General features: G+C 38.6%; 1 protein-coding gene across 2 annotated transcripts in view; it reads right to left on the bottom strand.

The window, feature by feature from the left end:
- Positions 1-13: 13 nt before the first annotated feature.
- cmss1 (cms1 ribosomal small subunit homolog) overlaps positions 14-21920 on the bottom strand; it is a 38691-nt gene continuing 16784 nt past the window's right edge. For both annotated transcript variants that reach the window (XM_028021957.1, XM_028021958.1), the window contains 9 exons: positions 7164-7294; positions 3937-4008; positions 3685-3823; positions 3533-3592; positions 3314-3416; positions 2297-2357; positions 2130-2217; positions 1961-2049; positions 14-718 (listed from right to left, as the gene is read on the bottom strand). In XM_028021957.1, coding sequence (XP_027877758.1) covers positions 635-718; positions 1961-2049; positions 2130-2217; positions 2297-2357; positions 3314-3416; positions 3533-3592; positions 3685-3823; positions 3937-4008; positions 7164-7294 — 827 coding nt within the window. In that variant the 3' untranslated portion in view covers positions 14-634. The remainder of the gene's footprint in view (positions 719-1960; positions 2050-2129; positions 2218-2296; positions 2358-3313; positions 3417-3532; positions 3593-3684; positions 3824-3936; positions 4009-7163; positions 7295-21920) is intronic.

The following is a 21920-nucleotide window of genomic DNA, read 5'->3' on the forward strand; positions in this document are numbered from 1 at the left end:
GCACAAACAACAGTTTGGAGGTTTTATGTTGAGCTAGTTTATTCCACGCATCACACTTTGACATGCATTTTACACAAACGGCTCCTATATCCTTTCCACTCCACAATGTCATAGTTCTTTTTATACTTCTGCATTTTTATGAAGCTTTTGAGCTATTATAGTCAAAGTACAAGGAAGGTGCCTTTAACTGTTTTTATAGAAGTTAGATTTTCATGAAACATCACTCTGAAGTCGTCTTCCATTTGCTTGATTTTAGTAAATACAGATTCTGTGATATGCTTACTTCTATTTGTAGAAATGTGAAAACAGCAGTATCAAAGTTTTGTACAGCAATTACACCAAAGTCCAGGTCCAGCTTAAAAGTCTGATTTAAAGTGGTTGAGAGGCAAACTCGGGCTGTAACGTTGTAGAAAACTAAATGGGGAATAAAATACGGACACCCAAACATTTTTCCATACTAACCCAGACCTAGAAAACAACAAGATATTTTATACTTTCCTAGACTTCTCAAGACTTCGTAGAAACTCTGGTCTAACAAAAATAGAATGAGAAGCAGACATAAACACAGTAGGAAACAAACAGTGTGAGGCCCCTCAGTGATCATTTAAAACAATAAGATCACATAGATGTTCAATTAAAATAGTCCAATTTTGACTTTGTCTTCTTTACAAGCAGCCAGGACTTCGTTCTCCAGCAGCTTCAAGAAGTCCAGTTTGATCTAAAAAGGACAAACATGATGCAAAACGTTCAACCGCCAATCTGGACAGCACTCTGAAACAATACTTCTCTAAAATAAAAGACATATTGTAATTATCACAGGTTTTAATTGGCCAGCATCAGATTTTTATGGTACCAAAAAGAAAAGCTAGTCTGAGACAAAATATAGACATTTACAGTAAAAATATATTTAGATTTTTTTATTCCTACCTCTGTTACATTTATTTATTATTTGTAACTACTTCAAAGTATAAAATGAACTAATACATTTACTCTGAGTTTTTAAAGTTCTTTCTGTACAAAATATATTAGATTTTGTTGTCCTTCTCTTTTGAATATAACATTGACAGACAAATAATCCAATATAAGTTAAAAACAGTTAATTAGTCAGGCTATCTGCTGGTGTAGCATGCAGTCGGCTGCATATCAGCATATTAGTCTTTTTAAAGTTTCCAACTTTAAAAAGACTGAGTTCTTCTTTAGTTTCCACAACCAGATTGTGTTTTCTCCCATCTGATGCCAACCCAAGCTGGTACTGGCCTTCTTTCAGTCAGCTGTCTGGCAGTGAGCAGCAACTAGTGGTGGAAAAGGCCTGAAATTATGCTACTATTCTCTAAGAAACTCCAGTCATTTGACCACTCTAGTCTTTTTGGTGTAATTTGACACTAATAATGGGCCCATGGTGATAGAAGACAAAAGAAAATCTGAATTTCAACTAATAAACCAGCATGCAGCGTTAAATGAGATGCAGACCTAAAATGCTATCAAAAACCTCTCCATCTTGTGAGTGGCAAATGTTGAAATGTCAAGGTAAATGTTTCTCAACTTGCTTTCTCACATTTTTCTCGGACATTAAATGCATCCAAATTGAAAACTCCCACTTTGTTCAGTCTGTAAACACATCAACCAACATCACTTTGTTCAATGTGTTAATTTTTTTTGTTCAATAAAATCTGATAAAAATGTCAGGGATGTAATGTTTTGATAAATAAACATTAACTTGCTGGGGAGGACTGTGGCTTCTTTCTAGGCAGAAGTAGGAGAACGTCCTGGGAAAAAATGTTTGGAAATACTGAGATTGCTGCCTCTCCTGCCTTCTGAAAAGAAAAGAGTCCTGACTCAAAGGCTATCAATAAACAAAATCCCATTTTTGACCCAATATTGATCTAAAATTCCATCCAAATATCAACTCTGTTAAAACTTGTTGTTTATCATTTCAATCCAGCAGGGGGCAGTAGCTCACCTCAGGAATGTCCACCATCCGCCTGAGCTTTTGGTCCCTCCAGTTCCAGTCAACAACCAGGTACCTCAAAGCCTGCAGGCTCAAACCCTCTGGAGAAAAAGAAGATGAGACTGAAACAGCTTCAGGATGTCCGAGGTGGTTTTCAACAAACCATTATGTCCACACAAACCTTTGTCAATGAGAGCGCTGATCCTGCCTGGTGTTCCCACTCCGATGTGTGTGATGCCTTTCTGCAGCAGCTTGACCTGCTCCTCTATCTACCCAGAGAAAACATAATGCCAACTGTCCCCTTCATGACTGACAACCTGCGTTCTTCCAATATGTCTGAATGAATACCTTGATGTGCTTAGCAAAAAGCTTCACTGCTCTGGCTTCGCCCTTGAAAGCAGTCAGCTGCCTGCAATCGAAACAGTCACAAGATTAGAATTCAAACATAAAGCATCTTGCAAAAATATTCATACTTGTCTAACTCTGACATTTGTCACCTTATAACCACAAACCTAATGGTGCATTCACACCAGCCCTGTTTAATCCACTTCAATCAAACTCTAGTTCAGTTGCCAAAAAGTCCAGTTTGTTTAGGGAGGTGTGAAAGTGTAATTGAATTCTGATGCGGACGAAAAATGCAAATCCTGGTCTCTGCCTGAAAACCTAGGTCTCATTTCGACTAAAGTGAACTCTGGCTCGGATTGAATGGATATGTGAATGCGAAGTGGCCTGGAGACTGCTCCAAAAGAAGCTTTAGTGGACTGTAGCACAGGGAATTCTGGGTAAATACAACCAAAATAAACATGCGAGTCTAGTGCCAGTGGGAGAAATGGCTCGTTGTCTTTTACCTAAGACGAAAGAGAAATCCTACAGCCACTAAAATCTTTCACCGCTCCATTTTTGTTTACATTTCATGAAGAAGTTGTTCATGTCTTCTTCAGAAGTTCTCATGTTGGTTCCTTCAATCATTCTTGGTGCAGCGCCACCGCAGGCAAGAGGGTGAACAAGTTTTTTAATTACCGAAGTTTGGATTGTTTGACATCAGCTGAAAATGTAACAAATATTGCAATTCTGGTCCCCAGTCAAACCGAGTCTACTCGGTGTAAAAACGCCCTTAGAGTATATGACGTATTCAGCTACTGTAAACGTGATACCCCTCAATAAAATCCTGGGCAACCAAATGCTTCTACATGCACTACATTTGTAAATATAAGTTAACCTTTGTGTAAATTAACCTCAGCATAAAAGCAGTTTTTCTATTAAAGCCCATCAGGTTTGATAAAGAACAGAAAATTATTTGGGATGAATATTTTTGCAAGACACTGTATGTGTAATTTCTGACTGTCTAACCTCACGTTTACTTACTTGAGGAGTTCTATAGTTCGAAGCGCAGAGCTGCAGACAATCAGTATAACCACTGAACTCTTTTCTGAATGCTGCTTTTGGATCTTTGCCCACTTGGGACAAACTGAAAATAAGAAAACAAAAAAAGCAATCGAAGTCAAACATGAGTCTGGTTGTAAACATCTAACGACAAACAAAAAAAAAAAAAGGAAATTCATCAAAGATCAGAACCTGGCTCACCTTGTTTCAGATAAGAGGAGAGTGTGTGTGTCAAGTCATTACTGGACAGAAAGCAGGAGTCTGTGGAATGACACGAGGCAACCTCAGTGACTCGGTGGGTCAGCAGATATCGACTGAAGATGAACGGTGAAAGGGAAATGGCTGAGACTCACTCTGCAGTTTGAGCTCTTCCAGTTCGATCACGGAGCGCTTGTCTGAGTAGTACCGAGTAATCAGGTCCTGCAGGTCAGCTGCATCGCCCGGCTTTGGCTCCGAGGTGGCCAAAACGTCTGTGATAGTTTTCTTTTTTCTCTGAAAACGAAACATATTCAACTAATATTCCCACACAAAGACTGTCACTGCCCAGAGCAGCAGTGTGTGCAACAGCAGTTCTCCACTACAACAGCAGGTGTCGCCAGACTCACCTTTCTCTTCTTTTGGGGTTTAGTTGACTGCTCATCTTCTATTTCTTTCTTTTGAGGAGTTATACACCCTTTCTGTAAAAGTAATACATAAAAAATAATCTGTTAGACTCTGTTAGACTAAATAATTACATACGACATTAATGAAATTGATAATGTCATTTATGAAGACACAAGAACAGTATTTGTGCTTGTGGGGCTACATTTGTAACAACAATGGTTGTGTCATGAAGTCACAGTCATACCGTTAACTAAAAAAGAAGTGACAAATTTTATTGTCACTTATTACAACAGTACCACAAAATGTCATGCTAAACCTCTAAGTCCATATAGCCCAGCCCTATTGAGACAATTTCTCTGTTCTCATCCTTTCTTGCTGATGTTTTGGTCACTTTTTACAACCCACAGAAGTTGCCTGGGTAGTGCAACTCATCCAAGATGGCACATCAATGCGAGTTGTGGCAAGAAGGTTTGGTGTGTCTGTCAGCACAGTGTCCAGAGGATGCCGGAGGTAGGAGAACGGCCAGTGGGGCCTGTGTTTCCTGTGATGCATCGTGTGGCTTAAGAGCTCCGGCAGGATGAAGGCACTGATGCTATGGAGTGACCTGCCTGTTCCCCAAATTTGAATAAAATACGAGCGCATCTGGGACATCGTGTCCTGTTCCTTCCACCAACGCCACATTGCACCACAGACTGTCCAGGAAAGAACTGATGCCTTAATCCAGGTCTGAGAGAAGATCGCTCAGGAGAACATCTGCTGCCTCAGGAGGGTGGGGGCCACATTGTCAAACACACACACACACACACACACATGCCCCCACCCACACCCCCCCCACAACTACTGAGCAGAGGTCTTGCTAGACTTTTTTGTTCGCCGTCATTTTGACCGACAGCATAAAAAATAAAAAAATTTAAAAAATCGGTCATGTACTATTTTTACCCGTCAAATTATAATTGCATTAACATCGGCTATTTAGTCGCATTTTTATGTGGTTTAGTTGATATTCACCGAGTTGAACCGTGAATCCAGATCCCATCACATAAAGCAGATGAACGCATCTAACTTTTTCTCCGTGACAAAAACCATGACTGTGGCCCCAATAACTTATAATAAATGAAATTAAATGGCTCCAATTGTATTACCAGCACTTCACCCGCGGGGGTCTGAACGCACAGCCTCACAAATTCCTCCTGGTCTGCAGAGACATCTGCTCTAGTTCATCAGTCAGTTGGATCTGTCTAATCCAAACCCATCAATTGAACTCAAGAGATTTTTACCCTGTGCGCGGTCCGTGAGTGTACTTTTACGAGTATTTTTTTGCATGATTTTGCTTCCCCGAAACGGAGAGATGTTACGTCTGCCGTGCTTCTGAACACTGCTCCCCTTCTGGTCCAAGAGGGTAATGTCTTCCAGCTCCATTTGCTAAAACTACAGGATGAGCTAAGTTCAATTCTTAGAAGCGGCAGAGCCGCGTCCGCATTGGTTGTGCAGCAGACTGCGCAAGTTACGGTCTAATTAATTTCTGAATCTTTATTTATTTCCTCAAGATAAACTACCGGCTCCTCTGTTTAGACTATAAATGGATTAGCTCAACGTTGCATTCTCTTTAGTTTCCTCTGTTCTGTATGTAATGGAGACTGGTATTAAACGCACCATTTCAACCAAAGGTTTGGAACGCGCTTCCTAACTAGATGCGCTCCAAAGCGTCCGGTTTATAATTCTTCAACACACTGTCAGCTCCCGGTCAGAAAGACCCATTTAGTTTAGTGTTCATGAGATGACATTCAGAAAGGATTTTATTGATTGGTTTTAGTTGCCTCTGCGATGAACTCTTTGCGTAAAGTCTATAATGTCTGCACCAGTCCAGAGTGTAAATTAAAACCTGTCAAATGACCGACGGGCTTCAAATTTTTCCGTTGTTTAAAAAAATAACCGGTCAAATACGGAAAATATTCCGTTAATGCGACCTCTGCTACTGAGCCTCATTTTGACTAGTCTTAAGAAATTTCCACTGGAGCTGGATCAGTCGGTGATGTGATTTTTTCCACTTTTGAGCAATTCTAAATCCAGACCCGCATGGGATGATACTTTTGATTTACGTTGTTTGCGTTTATTTTGTTCTCAGCGTGTTCCACTATGCAATGAATAAAGATTTTCGACTGAAATATTTTATTTACTGGGCTCTAGGATATGTCATTTTAGTGTTCCTCTAATTATTTTGAGCAGTGTATGTTGATTTATTCTGCAGCCAAAAAGCCTAGAAATTATGCTTATATATATATATATATATATATATATATATATATACTCATTTAACTTTTCTGTATTTTGTCAAGTCGGCAAAAATACTGCAATGATTTTAGGGAGGATTTTACAGAGCAACACAAAGATTGAAGATTAAAGCAACACAAAAATTATTAGCTACGAAGTGCCAAGAAAATGGAAAATCTTTTGCTAAATTTGAACAAATCTGTAAAGTGTGGCACGCATTTGGATTAAGCCTTCATTAGCTGTAATATAGCAGTAATATATAGCTGTAATTGTTTTAAGGTATTTCTCTTCCAGTTGTGCTTTTCCAGAGTGAAATATTTGATAATTATTAGGACTGCACCAATGAATTGGCCCAGATTTTCTTAATTTTGGGCAGTCTTACATGTGAAACTGATCTTATTTACCACCAGAGGGCTGAAAATCAGTCATTGCATTTTTTTTCCTCTGCTGTTATGCTACCTAATTATTTTTGAGTTGAAACAAATACAAAACAAATCATCACTGAGAACCCCCCGCCCCCACCTCCAACTAATTTAATATATGAGCATGTTGATGTTTTGTTCTAAAACACAGAGAATTTTATTAGCACAAAATTATAAAACTCACATTAACATTAAAGATTTCTGGTCTGCACTGTCAGTGTTTACTGGAGCAGATCTGACTCAGGTTGCACTATGTAGTACTTATTTTTCATAAGAAAATGTGTCAATTAAAAACTTAATCAAAAGCAGTCATGCTGACATAGCTGCCTGCAGAGAACATGCCTGCAATTTATTTATCCGTGAACCATCCTCGTAAAAGAAAAGACCAAAAAAAAGGTAATTAAATATCCTGGTTGATATTCTGGCTGCACACAAATAATTGTCATTTTTTCCTTTTAATTTGTACATTTATTTTACAAATTTGCTCCTATGATGAAAAAACAGAATGGGTGGTATTGACACACAAAGGGTACAACCTGATCATTATTTTTCTTCTTCTTGGCTTTAGGGCTTTTCTCTGTCACCATTTTCCTCTTCTCTGGTTTTGTCTTTGCCTTTTCTGCTGGCTCTTTCTCCTGCTCTGACTCTTCATCTGCCTCAACTGCATCTGTAAAAAAAAAAAAAAAAAAGTATAATAAAAGCTGGAAGAAGTTTTTCATTAAAACCTGCACAAGAAATAGTGTGCACTCATATCTGGGTCAGCAGAGGGAGGAAAAACTGTTGATGGAATATAAGTAAATTATGTGGTGGATGAATTAATGAATTTGTTTATTCTCTGTTCAGGGGTTAAACCAACACTGAAAGAATGCAACATGATCCCTGAAACAATTATCTAACATCCACACAATAGATCACAGAGAGCTCTAGTTATTTATTAATGTTCTCCTGTGCTCTATAAAGTCAGAAATAATCAAATATTACCTAGGGTCTATATATAAAACTGTGTAGCAAATCTCAAACCAAGCATCTGGTTATATTTAGCCTCCCTGTTGCTACCCGCTCTCACTGCATACTTCTAGTCTAATGCTATGAGGTCATGCTTACACCTTTTAGAATAAGTGCACAATTGGTCAACAGTGTTTAAAAACAAAACCTTAAAAATGAAAACTTCATTTTTTTTCTGGTTGTACTAAAGAGACCTTTCTGGGTGGCAGCTTGTTTTACTGGTAGTTTTTCCAATCAAGGAAAGAAAATACTCTTTATCGTTCCTTTACTTATGTTTCCCCCCACAACCTAAATAAAAGTTAAAAAAAAACATCACCAGCTGAAGTTTCAATATGATGATCATTATTTAAAATTTAGGACTTTTCAAAAAAATATGATCCAAATGATGCTGACAGTAGAATTTTATTTTGAACCACCTTTTGCCCTTTTCAGGCAAACCAAATTAGTTTTATAGCCTCTTTTGGAAAACAATCACTGGAACAATGTACAGATGTACTTTTCTATAGCTGCTGACCATTATCAGTATAAATAATGGTCAGAAAACATGACACCCAGTCATGTCCTTCTTAGCAATTTGCTGAGGGAATCGCAGATATCGCAGTTCCCTCATCCTGAGGGATTAAAAGATATTCCCAGGCCAGAAGGGATTTGTAGTCTCTTTAGTGTTTCCTAAAGTCTCCTTTCAGTGACTTGTGCCCACAAAAATCTTGCAAGAGAGACTTCAAGAAGAGATCATTATCAGATACCTGAACCACCTCAGCTGACTTGTTCTGATGCAGAAAGCAGTGGCTCTTTACGGGAAGCAAATACCAGCTACTTCCATCTGGGGTCTCACCGTTTCCATCATCATCCACATCGTATGACAAAAGGTCAAGGCTTGAATGTAGACAGACCAGTGACTAAGAGGAAGTGACTCTCATGCTGACTGACTAACACTCGGCTATGAACTGATGGCTTAAAGAAACCAATAGAACCACATCATCTGCAAAAAGCAAAGAGGAGACCTGAAAACCGCTACATTCAGATAGCAGGCAAATACGAACCAAATCCGCTTCTTTGTTTGTTGTTGCATAAATGCAACCTATATCTGACTTTTTCACCACAGTCTGAATGTCCCATTTTAGATATTTTCACCCCATGGTACTAAATCAGATACGCATCTGATTGTTTTCAAAGTGTCTACAGCTTGAACGGCCATGTTGGATTTTATCCAGTTTTCACGTGATGTCAGAAATGCTTCATAATTCTGCACCAGAAAAAGACAGATACAGTAAATCAAGCAATAGCTGAAAATTATATTATGAAAGAAGTCTGTGTCAGTGAAGTGCTTTGCATCATAATCCCACCACTCCTGGCTCTGACTGTACATTCAAACAGACGTCTCTACAGACGTTGCACTAAAGGCAACGTCTCCACTAAAGGCCATTTCTATTAATTATGCTTTCTTTTTATTAGCTTCCTTCGTGTTATTATGATCTTGTGACAACCTTGTCAGTTCCCATTGCTGAATAAACTTAAAAATCAATCCATAAAAGGCTCCATCCATTATTACTTCTGTAGACAGTGCGCTATGGTATGACATCAATGTTCTTCTTCTGCTCAGGCAGTTAACTTTGGGGGCTTAAACCGTTCACACAGATGTTTCATTGAGGTTTGAACGACCATGCAAAAGAAATTCTATTTCAGCAGAAAATTTGGATTTCACGATCAAGAGCTACTGGGTGAACATAGCCTAAACTTTCAAATTCTGTTCATGAATATCATAAAGAGGATTAGTGAAAGCTCTGATGGACACCAACCTGTACTGAGGACAAGCTCAACTTGTGCCAAAAATGTGAACAAAGCTCTTGCTTTGCTCACAACAGGACAAGATTGACTTTAAAGTGACTCTGCAACTTCGAACCCCTGCATAATCCAACAATCAAAATACCTTGAGAATTGGCCATAAGCTTTCTCCAGATCCACAACAGACGTGAACTGAACAACCAAACTCTTATGGCCCAACTCAGCACCTCAGGGGGGGTAAAGCTCTGACCTTTTGTTTGATGGCGGCTAAGACAATCGCCATATTGTTACTTCTGAATGTGAAGTTCAATATTTGCTTTCGGGGCTCCTTTCCAACAGTCTACAGCTAACTTTTCCAGGAAGGTTAGGAAGAGTACAGTAGAACTGTAGCTGAAATATACTTTTGAAAACCCTTTTCCAAGCACGAATATCTATGGGAAGCACCCACATGTGCCATAACCTGTGTGGAAAAACCTTGAAGTAAAGGGCCTGGGCATGCAGGGTTGCGGTATCATAATCAGACTTTAAGAAAGTGGAATACAAGGTTCCTGTGAATACAAAAAGGGAAATAAAAGTCCTATGTGGTTTATGCAACATTTGTTCTGATTCATACAATAGTCTGACTGTCTCTGGGTTAGTGCCCTCACTGCTGGGGAGTGGGTTTTATTTGAACTATCTGAGAAGAGGATATATTTATCACCTATCTTTGAAGTCCTATATGTCACATATGCTTTTGATGTCAGGCTCTTCTAAGTCTAAATGCATAGGAAAGATGATGCATGCAGCTAGATCAGGATGTGTGGAATGTGGTTCAGCAAATTGAGCATATCACTGATCTGCAACAGCAGATCACTGCTTCAGGTCAAGAACATCCTGAGGAAAAAGGCACTCTACAAACCAACATCAGATGCAAATTTTCCAGCTTGTTCTTTTGATCCACGTCTCCTAATCTATTTTGCAACAGTGGTTTTTATTTCTTCCTTCCTCTCAAGTTTTTTTTCACTTATTTGGTACAATTTCAGTAACATAACTAAGACTAGTATAGTCTTTACTTGCAGATATGAGAATTAGTTTTTCTTTGCACTTGTATGATAAAAATTGGCACATCCAATAAGATGTCCATCCAGTCCTTAACGTAACTGGACATTTGGATATTTAAGTATAAATAATTCCAAACATCCCCACATTTATTCTCATTTACTGGCAAACATTACCCAACGCTGAATCATATTGTGACTACATATTGAGGAAGTGGTTACTCAGTATTTTTGAAGGTTTTCTGTGTATAAGCCTCAGACATTTAATCTGATGTGCTCCTAACTGTTGAAATGAAAATCTACACCATGGGCGGATAAAAAGGGCTACCTCAGGCCTCCAGAAACACTAGAGCAGTTTATGAGTATGGTAAAGCATTTAAAGAAGTCTCAAAACCTTTAAAATAGTCTAAAAGTGGAATATATTAATAGCTACCATCATGTCCAGGTCTGACTTTTCACGTACGTTTACAATGAAAGCAGACTGCAAGCTGCTAAAAGAGGTCACCAAAAAGCTTACAATGTCATTACAGACCTACGGGTTGTTCTGCAAAGAAAAAAAACTTTGCTTTTAGAAAAACATAACCAGACTATAATTTTCCTACAGAAAATCTACAATCTACAGGTCAAGAAGATCTGGAATAATGTTCTTAAGGCATATGAGTTGTCCTCAACTCTACCAATAAATCCACCCAACTCACTGAAAACAGTCAGAATCCAGTTCTCCATCTCACAGAGATGCTGTGGGTGATCTAAAATGAGCTGAATATGAAAAAGCCCTCAAACATTTCACAGCTTTAAGTGAGAAATGGAGTCATCCTCCTCAGAGACTAGTAGACGACTTCAAGAAGCATCTCACTGAAGTTATGTACTTTTAAGTTGTGCTAACAAGTTTTTCATAACTTCTGTTTTAGCAAAACGTTGTGGCTTTTTACTGTTGTGGCTTTTGGATTTCTATTGACCTTTATTTAAACCAAAAGGGGAAAGCTAGTTACTAGGTGTCATTACTTTTTCCTGTTAGGAAACACATTTTTATTCATATCTTTCGTTTAATGAGTAAAACGTAAATTTTCTTAAGTGTAATAAATACAAAACAAAATTTGTATTGGGGTATCTTAATTTTTCACATAATGGTATATTGTTTCTTTATAGAGACGTTTGCCTGATACAATAATCCACTCATCATGCTCCTCTTCTTCATCCTTAAAGACCACACCCTTTATTGGTGGGCCAAGGAAATGATTCCTCCCACTCTCTCACTCTCACTGTGAACAGATTTTGGAGAAACTGTCAAAGACCAAAGAAGTGAGGATAACTGGAAGCAGAATGTTACGTCTGAGGTGAAGAGAACTTCGTACCATGATACAGTTTCCACTTCCTGTTTGACAGACAAAAAGGGAGTAAAACAGTAGGTAAGGCTTTTTTAAATTCCCATTTGGATTATTGATGGTCATTTCAATCAATTCATCTTAGAATAATATAAATATCTATTATGAAAGAAATTAAAATAGTGAATATGACATCCAATGATCTCGCCTGAAACGTTCGCTGGAGATAGGCACTAGCACCCCTCCCGACCCCACTAGGGACAAGGGTGTTAGAAAATGGATGGATGGACATCCAATGACATGAAAATGTCAGGCAATCGATTATCTTAAGTTAAAGTTATTTATATAAGCCAATCCTAAGTTTATGTAATCAAGTCAAGCAGATGTTTGACCTCTTTCTAGTAAATTTTGCCCCTTCCACAGGTACAAGCCAGCTGCTTGAATAGACAATATAAACCACGTGACTTTGATATTCTGTGTTCACTGAGCTGCGAAGCACTTTGCAGTGTTAGACCAATGTTTAAATGAGAATAAGGTGCAGACAAGGCGATTAGGCTGACTCTTTAAACATGTTTCATTTAACAGCAGATACACTTACAAGAGAAATAGATTTACTAATGAGTGGCAGCTTACACATTTATTTTATGGGGGTAATGAAGACGTGCAGTTCAAAGTTATAAATTAAAGGTTAAAGTGAATTCATGTGCCTCAGACCATCAAATGTGTTTTTACATGTAGCTAAATTCAACACACTGCTCCTGTATCTAATTTCTTTTAATTCAATTTGTCTAGCCCACAAGACAAATCAAAAGCTGTTTAGCATATCAGACAAACGGTTAGGAATGATACACATCAATAGATAATGTTCTTTACAAATGATTAGCCATCAAATGGTATGGCATAAGTCATTTTCATAGAATGTTCAGGCCATAAAGAGACATTAGCAACTTCAATGTTTAAGTTAAAATTATCTCAGAGAATTTCCCAACAAGCTCACATTGTTATCTGAGAGGAAAGAAGAAAATACGAGGGACCTTTCTGTCGTCCCACCCCAAAACAGCCGCTGTTGAAAGTGTAAAAGTGAACCAAACCAAATGAAAGTGTGAAACTTTTCAAAATTACTCGCCAAATGAAACCAAACCCTAAGTCTCCTAAAATTATTGTTGAATACAAAAATATAGACATACAAATATTAGATTTACATGTAAATATACATTTATTGACAAAAAAAAAAGGGATTCCTGGCAGCTAATTGCCTTTCTTGTTGTGAAAACAATCATGAGCCACTTGAAATGTCACCATGAATAGAGTTAAGATGCTGTTTTTCCAACTAGCTAATTTCAGTCTCTAACTGCAGGTTTCATGTGAAAGTAAGCGGAAAAAACCCAGCCAAGTAAAATTAGCCAGCACTCACTTTATAATGTGGGGTATTGGCTAAAGAAAAACTATCGGTCGACCACTAATCTAGTGTTCTCACAAGAATGACAGTAATCTATTTAAAGGCAATACAAGTCCCTTAACTTTCAGTGTCTTCTTTACCACAGAGGTTCCAAATGGTAGAGTCAAAAAAACATTTATATGACTGAAGTCTCACTCAGTCCAAAGAGGTTACAGCTCAAATACCCATAGATCAATAAAAGTCTATGGCTGTAGAGAGAAATCACATACAACAAAATGGGGAACCCAGTAATCTTTTATAGGCAATCAATAGGGCTGATTAGTTTTAATGGATGGCCAATGATGCCGTAGGGGCATAAAAAGGATCAATCAAGTCATTTCAGGAAGCAACTGATTGGGTCTGTTTCTGACAAATAGTCTCAAATTCTGTTTTTAAAGCTGCTGAGCTCAGACATAATCTGAAACAGTAATGAAACTGGAGAAGCTAATTATTTTGTTTACACAGAACAACAGGGGAAAGTAATGGTCCCTATATTGTTTCTGCACCATAAACGTGACAATAAGTGTAGGCACAATCTTTCAACAGTTCTGCTCTCAGAGAAGTGCAGTCATAATTTAGGCCTCAGTTCTGAAATCATTTGTGTTCAAAAATCAGCGGTAATAACCAAAAGTTTGTCTCAGATTTGCTAAAAAAAACAACCTCTTGACAATCTAAGACTTTTGAGAAAATATTCCATGGGCTACTAGAAAGTGAGTGTCCAGTCACATTTGAAGTAAAAGTTGAAGCAGTTCAGAAAAACAACATTATATCTGCAATCAATGTGGTGGTGATGGTCCAGTGATTTGCAGTTTTAAGATCTGGCCAACTTATCAAAATTAATGGAAACATAATTTCTACTCAGGATTTTAATGCCATTACTTCACATAAAAACATGAAACAAAGGATTTGGAGTGGCCTAGTCAAACTCTGGACTTCCAATCCAACTGAGATACTGTAGCATTTTCTTAATTATGGCCATTCAAAGTTTGAATACCTCCCATGTGTGAAACAATTCTGCAAAGTATGAGCTACAATTCCTCCTCAGTGAAAAAACCAATTACCAGTCAATACAAACTCTTGATGGCGTTTCTGCAAAGGATAGTAAAAGCAATCGATATCGGCTCAAATATTCCTATCGGTGCGTAGCTAGTATTGATCATATATGTTTGTACAGTTAATGCCAGTTATTTTAGTGTATGATGGTCAGAGACCATTGCTTTGATATACTGATTTCCATTGCAATAAGAGTTGAAGTATGCATCCGATTTATAAAATTATTCTCCAATTCCTCCCTGTTTAAGTATGTAAAATAAATTCCATTGCCTTCTCTTTGCAAAAGATTGATCTGTGTAGTTTAATCCCCTACGTTAGATTGGAACACCAGCTTCCACGTGTTAGAGCAAAGCCAATGCTGGCTGGCACAGTGTGATAGGAGCTCTAGAGGAGGTTGCACAGCAGGTGCTAATCAGAGATACAAGGCTGTGTAAATAACCCAAAGCTTTTAAGCTTTTACAAGAATTACATGAGGACAACCCTTGACAACACAGGGAAGCCAATGTAAGGTGGGCACTGTTTCTGGTGTGATCAAAAATGTACATTTCTTAGGTTTAAGCAAAACATAAACTGGAACACAAAAGACTTTATGGCATAATTTGTAAAATTGTTCATCTTTATTCACACATTTCTTGTACACATTTCATTAACAGCATTCACTTTTCAAGATGTTTTATTGTTAGAAATGACATTGCAACATTCTTGACCTATTTAAGCTTGTGGTTGAATGGCTTCTTAATACTTTTCTGCAGACCCAACTGTTCAATTGCTGTGAGGAAAAACAGATAGGAGAGGCTGCGGCATCCTGAACACGATTTATCCAGATAAAAATCATAATGAGGTTTATAAAATGCCCCCTGTCTTCACATGTCCGAGGTTCGTCTGTTGTCACATAGCCATTTAGCAAATACTATAAAAACCACTGACCAGTAATTAGAAAGTAATTAAAATGAAAATTATTATACAAATAATTAAATTGAAAATAATTAAAATCAGTTAAAAATTCTTAAAATAAGAAAAATTATGAAAGAGTCATTGGCAAAAAAATAAATAAATATCAAATTAAAATTTTTTCCAAAACAATAAAATACATTAGTTAAAATAAGTATTGAAGACTTCCAGTGGTGCCATGCTCTGAGATGGCTGCATTGGGTGGAGGCTCCAGTGAGATTGATGATTAACTGACAAATTGATGATTAACTGACAAATTACATAATTTTCTGGACATCCCCCTTAAAAAAAACAGCAAATAAGAAAACAATGCCAACAAGAAACACCGTTGGTAAACAATAAACTGAACAAAAAGCGCCCAAAGAGAAGAAAGACCCGCAGCAGGCTAACAATACAGCTAGCTAGAGAAGAAAAGCTAACGAAGCTAATGAAACGGTAGCCGAAGTCCTGCATGAACTAAAGGAGTTGTGGAAAGAAAATTAGAGTGTGTTTGCTGAAACAAAGGCTGCTCTAACAAAACTGGAAACATCAGTATGAGACCTGAAAGAGCGTAGGGACACCCTAGAGCAACGCATGGAAGGAGCAGAGAGTAGAAACGGTAGAAAGGTAATTTTATACAACTTCACAGGCCCTCGCATACAGGTTGGTGCGAGGGCTTTAACAGGCCAGGGCCTTCACATGCCTTCGCATCTAGGTGGCGGTGCGAGGGCCTTCAAGGATCCCTGGCCTTCACAGACCATCGCATCCACGTGGCGGTGCGAGGGCCTTCACAGGCCAGGTCATTCAAGGATCCCTGGCCTTCACAGGCCCTCGCATTCACGTGGCTGTGCGAGGGCCTTCACAGGCCAGGTCCATGAAGGATCCCTGGCCTTCACAGGCCCTCGCGTCCACGTGGCGGTGCGAGGGCCTTCACAGGCCAGGTCCTTGAAGGATCCCTGGCCTTCACAGGCCCTCGCGTCCACGTTCGGTGCGAGGGCCTTCACAGGCCAGGTCCTTGAAGGATCCCTGGCCTTCACAGGCCCTCGCGTCCACGTTCGGTGCGAGGGCCTTCACAGGCCAGGTCCTTGAAGGATCCCTGGCCTTCACAGGCCCGGTCCTTGAAGGATCCCTGGCCTTCACAGGCCCTCGCGTCCACGTGGTGGAGCGATGGCCTTCACAGGCCTTCACATTACCACGTGGTCGTCTTATTCAAGCACTTCTGAAGGAACAACCTGCGATGTCATCGATGACATCACGTTCGTTTTGTCGGTCTGATGTCATCAGTGACAGTCAGGGACGGACGTGATGTCATCGATGACATCGCAGGCTGTTACCTCAGAAAAAATATTTTTTATACCTATGTTACATGTCTCAGCTGTATTGAAACAGTTGTAACAATTGATGTTTGTTTTGTTTTGTCTCTTCTTCTCCTTTCTTCCGAGTGGGAAGCCTGTAAACAAGAACAGCTTTAGCGAACGAAGAACGACCGCCGTTTTCTTCCCCAAACTCTGTCTGTTTTATTACAAATTGTCAAAATCATGAAATCATGCAATCATACATTGAACATTCCTTTGTGCATTCATGTCCATGTGTCCTTCCGTTGCTCCAAAACAACCATATTCCATCTACTTCAATAAACAACATCAGCCCCCACCAGCTGTGACAGCATCCATGGGCCAAATCAAAACAATTCAACAATCGATTTAAATCTTACAGATTTACATAAAAAGAAAATTATTCCTCAAGTTCAGTGAAATTGTAAGGCTACTATTTTCTTTGAATTGTAATAACTCTGAAAAATGTAATCATATTATTAGTTCTATAATTTAATATGGGCATATTTAGAGGACTAGATCTAGCTTAACACTGAAAACAGGCCATCAGCGTGGTCTTTTGCCATCCAACATGTATTATTATTCTAAAAGAAATTATGAATGAAAGTGTTTTGTAGAAAATATGAAACTACGAAAAGGTTTCTACTTTTCACAAGTCTCCTTATAAAGCTTAGTTATATTCGTGAATGCAACCCTATGATGTAATTCATGTGTATTCTACCACTAAGTGTTAGAATAAACATCGGACTTTAAATATAGCCGCACAATAAGTCCAATTCATTTTAAGCGTGCTTTTAATGGGGTCTTGGTCGACAAAAAAAAAAAGCCTCCTTCAGAACAACAACTTACATCATTGCAAAACCATGTGGACCATGTTTCATGACAATACTCTCAACCAAATGTTTGCAGTGTTTCTTTCCACAATTATGGCTACAATCTGATTTATAGACTTGTTAATGCAATAAAGGAAAGACCACCAACAATGCTTAGGCCACACAAAACAAGCATCCCAACAGGGCTATTACAAAAGATTACTCTGCAAGTGTCAAACATAAACTTACCAGACGGTATTACATTACCTCATACTTTGGACGTATTTATTTTAGTGCTCTTGTTTTAGTGTAGCTAAAGCAAAACCAGCATAACACTCCTAAAGACGGAAATTCACTAATGTTGAGTTTAAACTATTTAGGGATAAAGTTTCAAATGTTTGACAGCTTTTATTTAAAACAAAGTAACACAAGAAGTTGGTTCTTCTTACATTTGTCTAAATACATGGAATCAATATGGAATAATTTTTCACTTTGTTCAAAAATAATGGAGTCATTTAATGTTCACATCACACATACAGTGAAGGTTATGTGTCACAAATGCCTGTATTTCAATCAATTTGCAGGGTATTCTATTCTAAATGGACCTATAATTATCAAGGATTCCTGTAGAACTGATGGTAGCAAAATAAATATATATGAATCAATTTAAATTCTTAAAAAGCCATGAAAATTATGCAACTACTCTGTCAATTTCCATTATCAACCAGACCAACATTGATGTAAGCTCCTTTAACAAACCAAACTGTCTCCTGATTAATTTACAAAGTGCCCAAAGGTGAAGAATGTACCTAAAAAATGTCTGTCACCTCCACCTACAGATGCATCCTAATACATTAAAACATTAAGGTAAAGTTGTTCTAGTAAGTGAAACTCATTATCAGGTTCAGGATGCATTTCAAGTATTTGTTTCTGTTAATTTAATTTCTTTATGCACTTGGCTCCATCCGCTTATTCGGTACTGGGTCGCAGGGGCAGCAGTCTCGGCAGAGATGCTTAGACTTCCCTCTTCCCAGTCACTGCCTCCAGGTCCGCAGGTGAAGTCAGAGGCATTCCCAGGTCTGCTGAGAGGCATATTATTGGGCAGGTACTGGACATTTTCCCTTAGGGACATGCCAGAAACAACCCCCAAAACAAGCTTCTAGGTGGCATCCAGAAAAGATGCCTTAGTCAGCTCATCTGATTCCTTTCAATGTGAAAGAGCAGTGTCTCTACTCCTGGCTGACTGAGCTCCTTGCCTTATCTGTAAGGGAACTTTCAGCCACATGAGAGAAGAAGCTAATTTCGGCTGCTTGTATCTGGGATGCTGTTCATGACCCAAACTTCATGACTGTAGGTGAGGGTAGGAACGTAGACTGACCGGTAAATTGAGAATCTTAAATTTTGGCTCTGCTGTATCTTCACCACAACAACCCCTTGCATCGTCCGCATTACTGCAGCAGCAGCACCAATCTGTCTATCAATCTTCCACTCCATTCTCACTCATGAACAAAACCCTGAGATACTTGATCTCCTTCACTTAAGGGAGGAACTTCCCTCCAAGCTAGAAAGGGCAAGATGACCTTTACCTGTCAAGAACCTTGGTCTCTGACCATTTCTGTCATTTATATTAATTTTAGCTTGCAACCAATGAAAAGCCTAAATTCATTTTTTATGAAAATTGGACTATAACAGCCGTGTGATATGGAGGTGATCAGTCTTAGGCTAAGGTTACGTCTTAAAGAAGCAAGTGGAAGCAGCTTGCTTTGATAGTGATAGTGGCTTTCAGCTCAATTTCATTAAGTCTGATATATCTCCGATTCCTCTTTACAATACTTTATGGATTCTATATGTGCTTTAGGTCCAGTTGGTTTGCTGTCCAATCTACAACGATAAGTGAGTAGAAGCCAAGTCCTACTGAAAAATAAAATTAGCATCTCCATAAAGCTTGTCGACAAAGGAAAGCATGAAGTGCTCAAATTTCCTGGTCGACAGCTGGGCTGACTTTCAGCTTGCTAATCCCCACTGAGACAACAGCAACATATGACATGGCACCCCTAGTCATTGCTGACTGGAAACTTCACACAGGACCAAAAACAATGAGGATTCTGTGGCCCCCATCCTTCCTCCTGGGATCTTGAATCCTAAATTATACATTTAATTTCATCTAAGAGACGAGCAACAACTCAGTCCTCCTCTTTAACCCAGGTGAGAGACTAATGACATATTTTGTTGTCTTGATACGTCTGAGTACGGTGGCTCTTGAAGCTCTGACACCAGCTGCTGTCCTCACCTTCAAAACCTTATCCAAGCTTTTGAATGGCCTTTACTTCCCGATCTTCTCAAGGTTGCACGTGTTTCACTTTTACAGACACCTTCCTTTGAGTATATCTGATGTAGGAGCTAGTGGCACAAATCTTGCTTTTAGTTTGCAGAGTTTCTACATGACATGTCCGTTCTCACCTTGATTAAAGAAACTCAGGGTTGCTCCTTGGGCTAGATAAATGCAAGTAAAGGCTACATATTTGAAGAGAACTCAAAAGTATGAACCATATTTTTGTTTCATTCTGAAAGTTTAAGATGCAGCTAAAACATGTAACAGACCACAAAATAAAATAAAACATGTTATAAAACCTTGATGAACAGCTAAGAAACAGCAGGCATTCTTGGCCAGGAGCTTAAACAAATGCAGTAAAGCTGAAGAGAAGAAAAAGATGACCTCATCCTTTGCTAATATGAATCTGGATGCCTTCTTGGATGATCTCAGAAAGTTGGCTGCTAGACATTTGTTTATCTGATGAAATTTGCTTCAATTACACACATGTCTCGTGCACACACACACCCAGCATCCAGCAAATCTGGAATCCCATATTTTATTTCTTTCAGACTAATAGTTGTTGCTGCAAATGTGCAGAAAGTAAATGAGCCTCGCTCAAATGAATGCTAGGCACAGACAGGCCTATTCATTTCAGTAACACTAACTGTTATGACAAGAGCACTAGTTAGTCCATAACTCATAGAAGTCACACAATAACCACTTAATGCATGGCTTTGTTCAACCTCACTGGTCACAACCTTCTTGTTGCCAAATGACATTATCAATAGTTCCTTATTTTCCAGTTCTTCCAGTTTGATAACAGCAGCAAAAATATTCATTTCAATGAAGTGGATTCTAAAAATATTACATTTCAGTGACCTGCTGCCTCGTCATGCAGGTTCCTAAATAAAATGTTTTAAAAATCGAAGCATGCAAGGCAACAGAGAGAAGTGTGAGGGCAGCAACTCAAGAGAAAACAAGTCTTGTTTTCTTTCTAAGTATTCTAGAAAGAGATTCAAGTAGGACGGTTCACTCATTTTTTAGTTCATGTTATATATTCTGGGGGGAAAAAAAAGAAAAATAACATTCTGTAACTGCTGCCATCACAAAGTAATGTAATAATGTAATGAAATCTGTTCTCACACCAAGCCAGAGATGAGGTAACCGCTGTTTTTGAAATCAGAGAAGACAGATTAGGTTTTCCTGGGGGCCCCACTATGGACTCAGCAGAAAGGAGATGGTGCTCTGCCCTCCTGCAGAGAGACTCCCTCCTGGCTCAGCAGGACCACTTACAGGATGTTCACAATAAAATCAATTGCTGAGGTACCCGCAGCCAGTCGTGTGAAACAAGGCACCATATGGAGTGAATAATCAAATCTAATGAGATGAATGTATTACAGTCTGACAAAAGAGCATATAGTGTAGTTGCATTACTGCACAAATTTGTTAGGTTGCTCTACAGGTGTTTCACATGGTGGATCTCTTATTACTATAGCTAGATCTGTACAGCTAGATTATTTGAATATTTTTTTTAAAAACCCTCCAGGGGGTCTTTTGTGGGCTCTAGTGTCCCTTATATGAAAGTAGGCTGACAGGAAAGGGGGAAGACATGCGGCAAATATCGTCGGGTCCAGGAGTTGAACTCGCGACGGCCGCGTCGAGGACTCAAGGTCTCCAAACGTGGGTCGCACTATCCCCTACGCCACCATGGCACACTACTTATTTTAATTTTTTGTTATTTCTTTAAAACAAATGTGAAAATGTTTTAAATGTAAGTGGTTTAGAGGCAATGGAATAATGTCAGATTTTATACACTGACATATTGGATAGAAACAGTTGAAAGTACACAGTAAGCGTTAGCATACATTATTATACTAGCATGGTCAATTTCAGATTAGCAACTTTTTAAAGCTCTGACCTGCTGATAACTATATTAGCCAATTTTGTTTTCTCTTTAAGAGTCATAACTAACTGCAAAATATGAAAGTGAAAGTATCTTAGTAATAAATAACTTGGCTCACATATCGCTGAAAATTAAAGCCACCCTACATACCGAATAGCCAAAGTCATTGCAACATCTATTTTTCCAATATCACAGTCTTACAGGGACTCAGTATTGCGTAATATCCTAGTCACTCATTTCCTGATATTATGCATTCATACTGCAAATCTACAAATACACTACCATCCAGCAGATTTTAAAATAAAATGCAACTAAAAAATCTTCTATACAAGACAGATTACAACTCACTATTTTTTC

The sequence above is a fragment of the Xiphophorus couchianus genome, chromosome 7 (assembly GCF_001444195.1).
Source record: "Xiphophorus couchianus chromosome 7, X_couchianus-1.0, whole genome shotgun sequence".
In the NCBI taxonomy this organism is placed as follows: domain Eukaryota; kingdom Metazoa; phylum Chordata; class Actinopteri; order Cyprinodontiformes; family Poeciliidae; genus Xiphophorus; species Xiphophorus couchianus.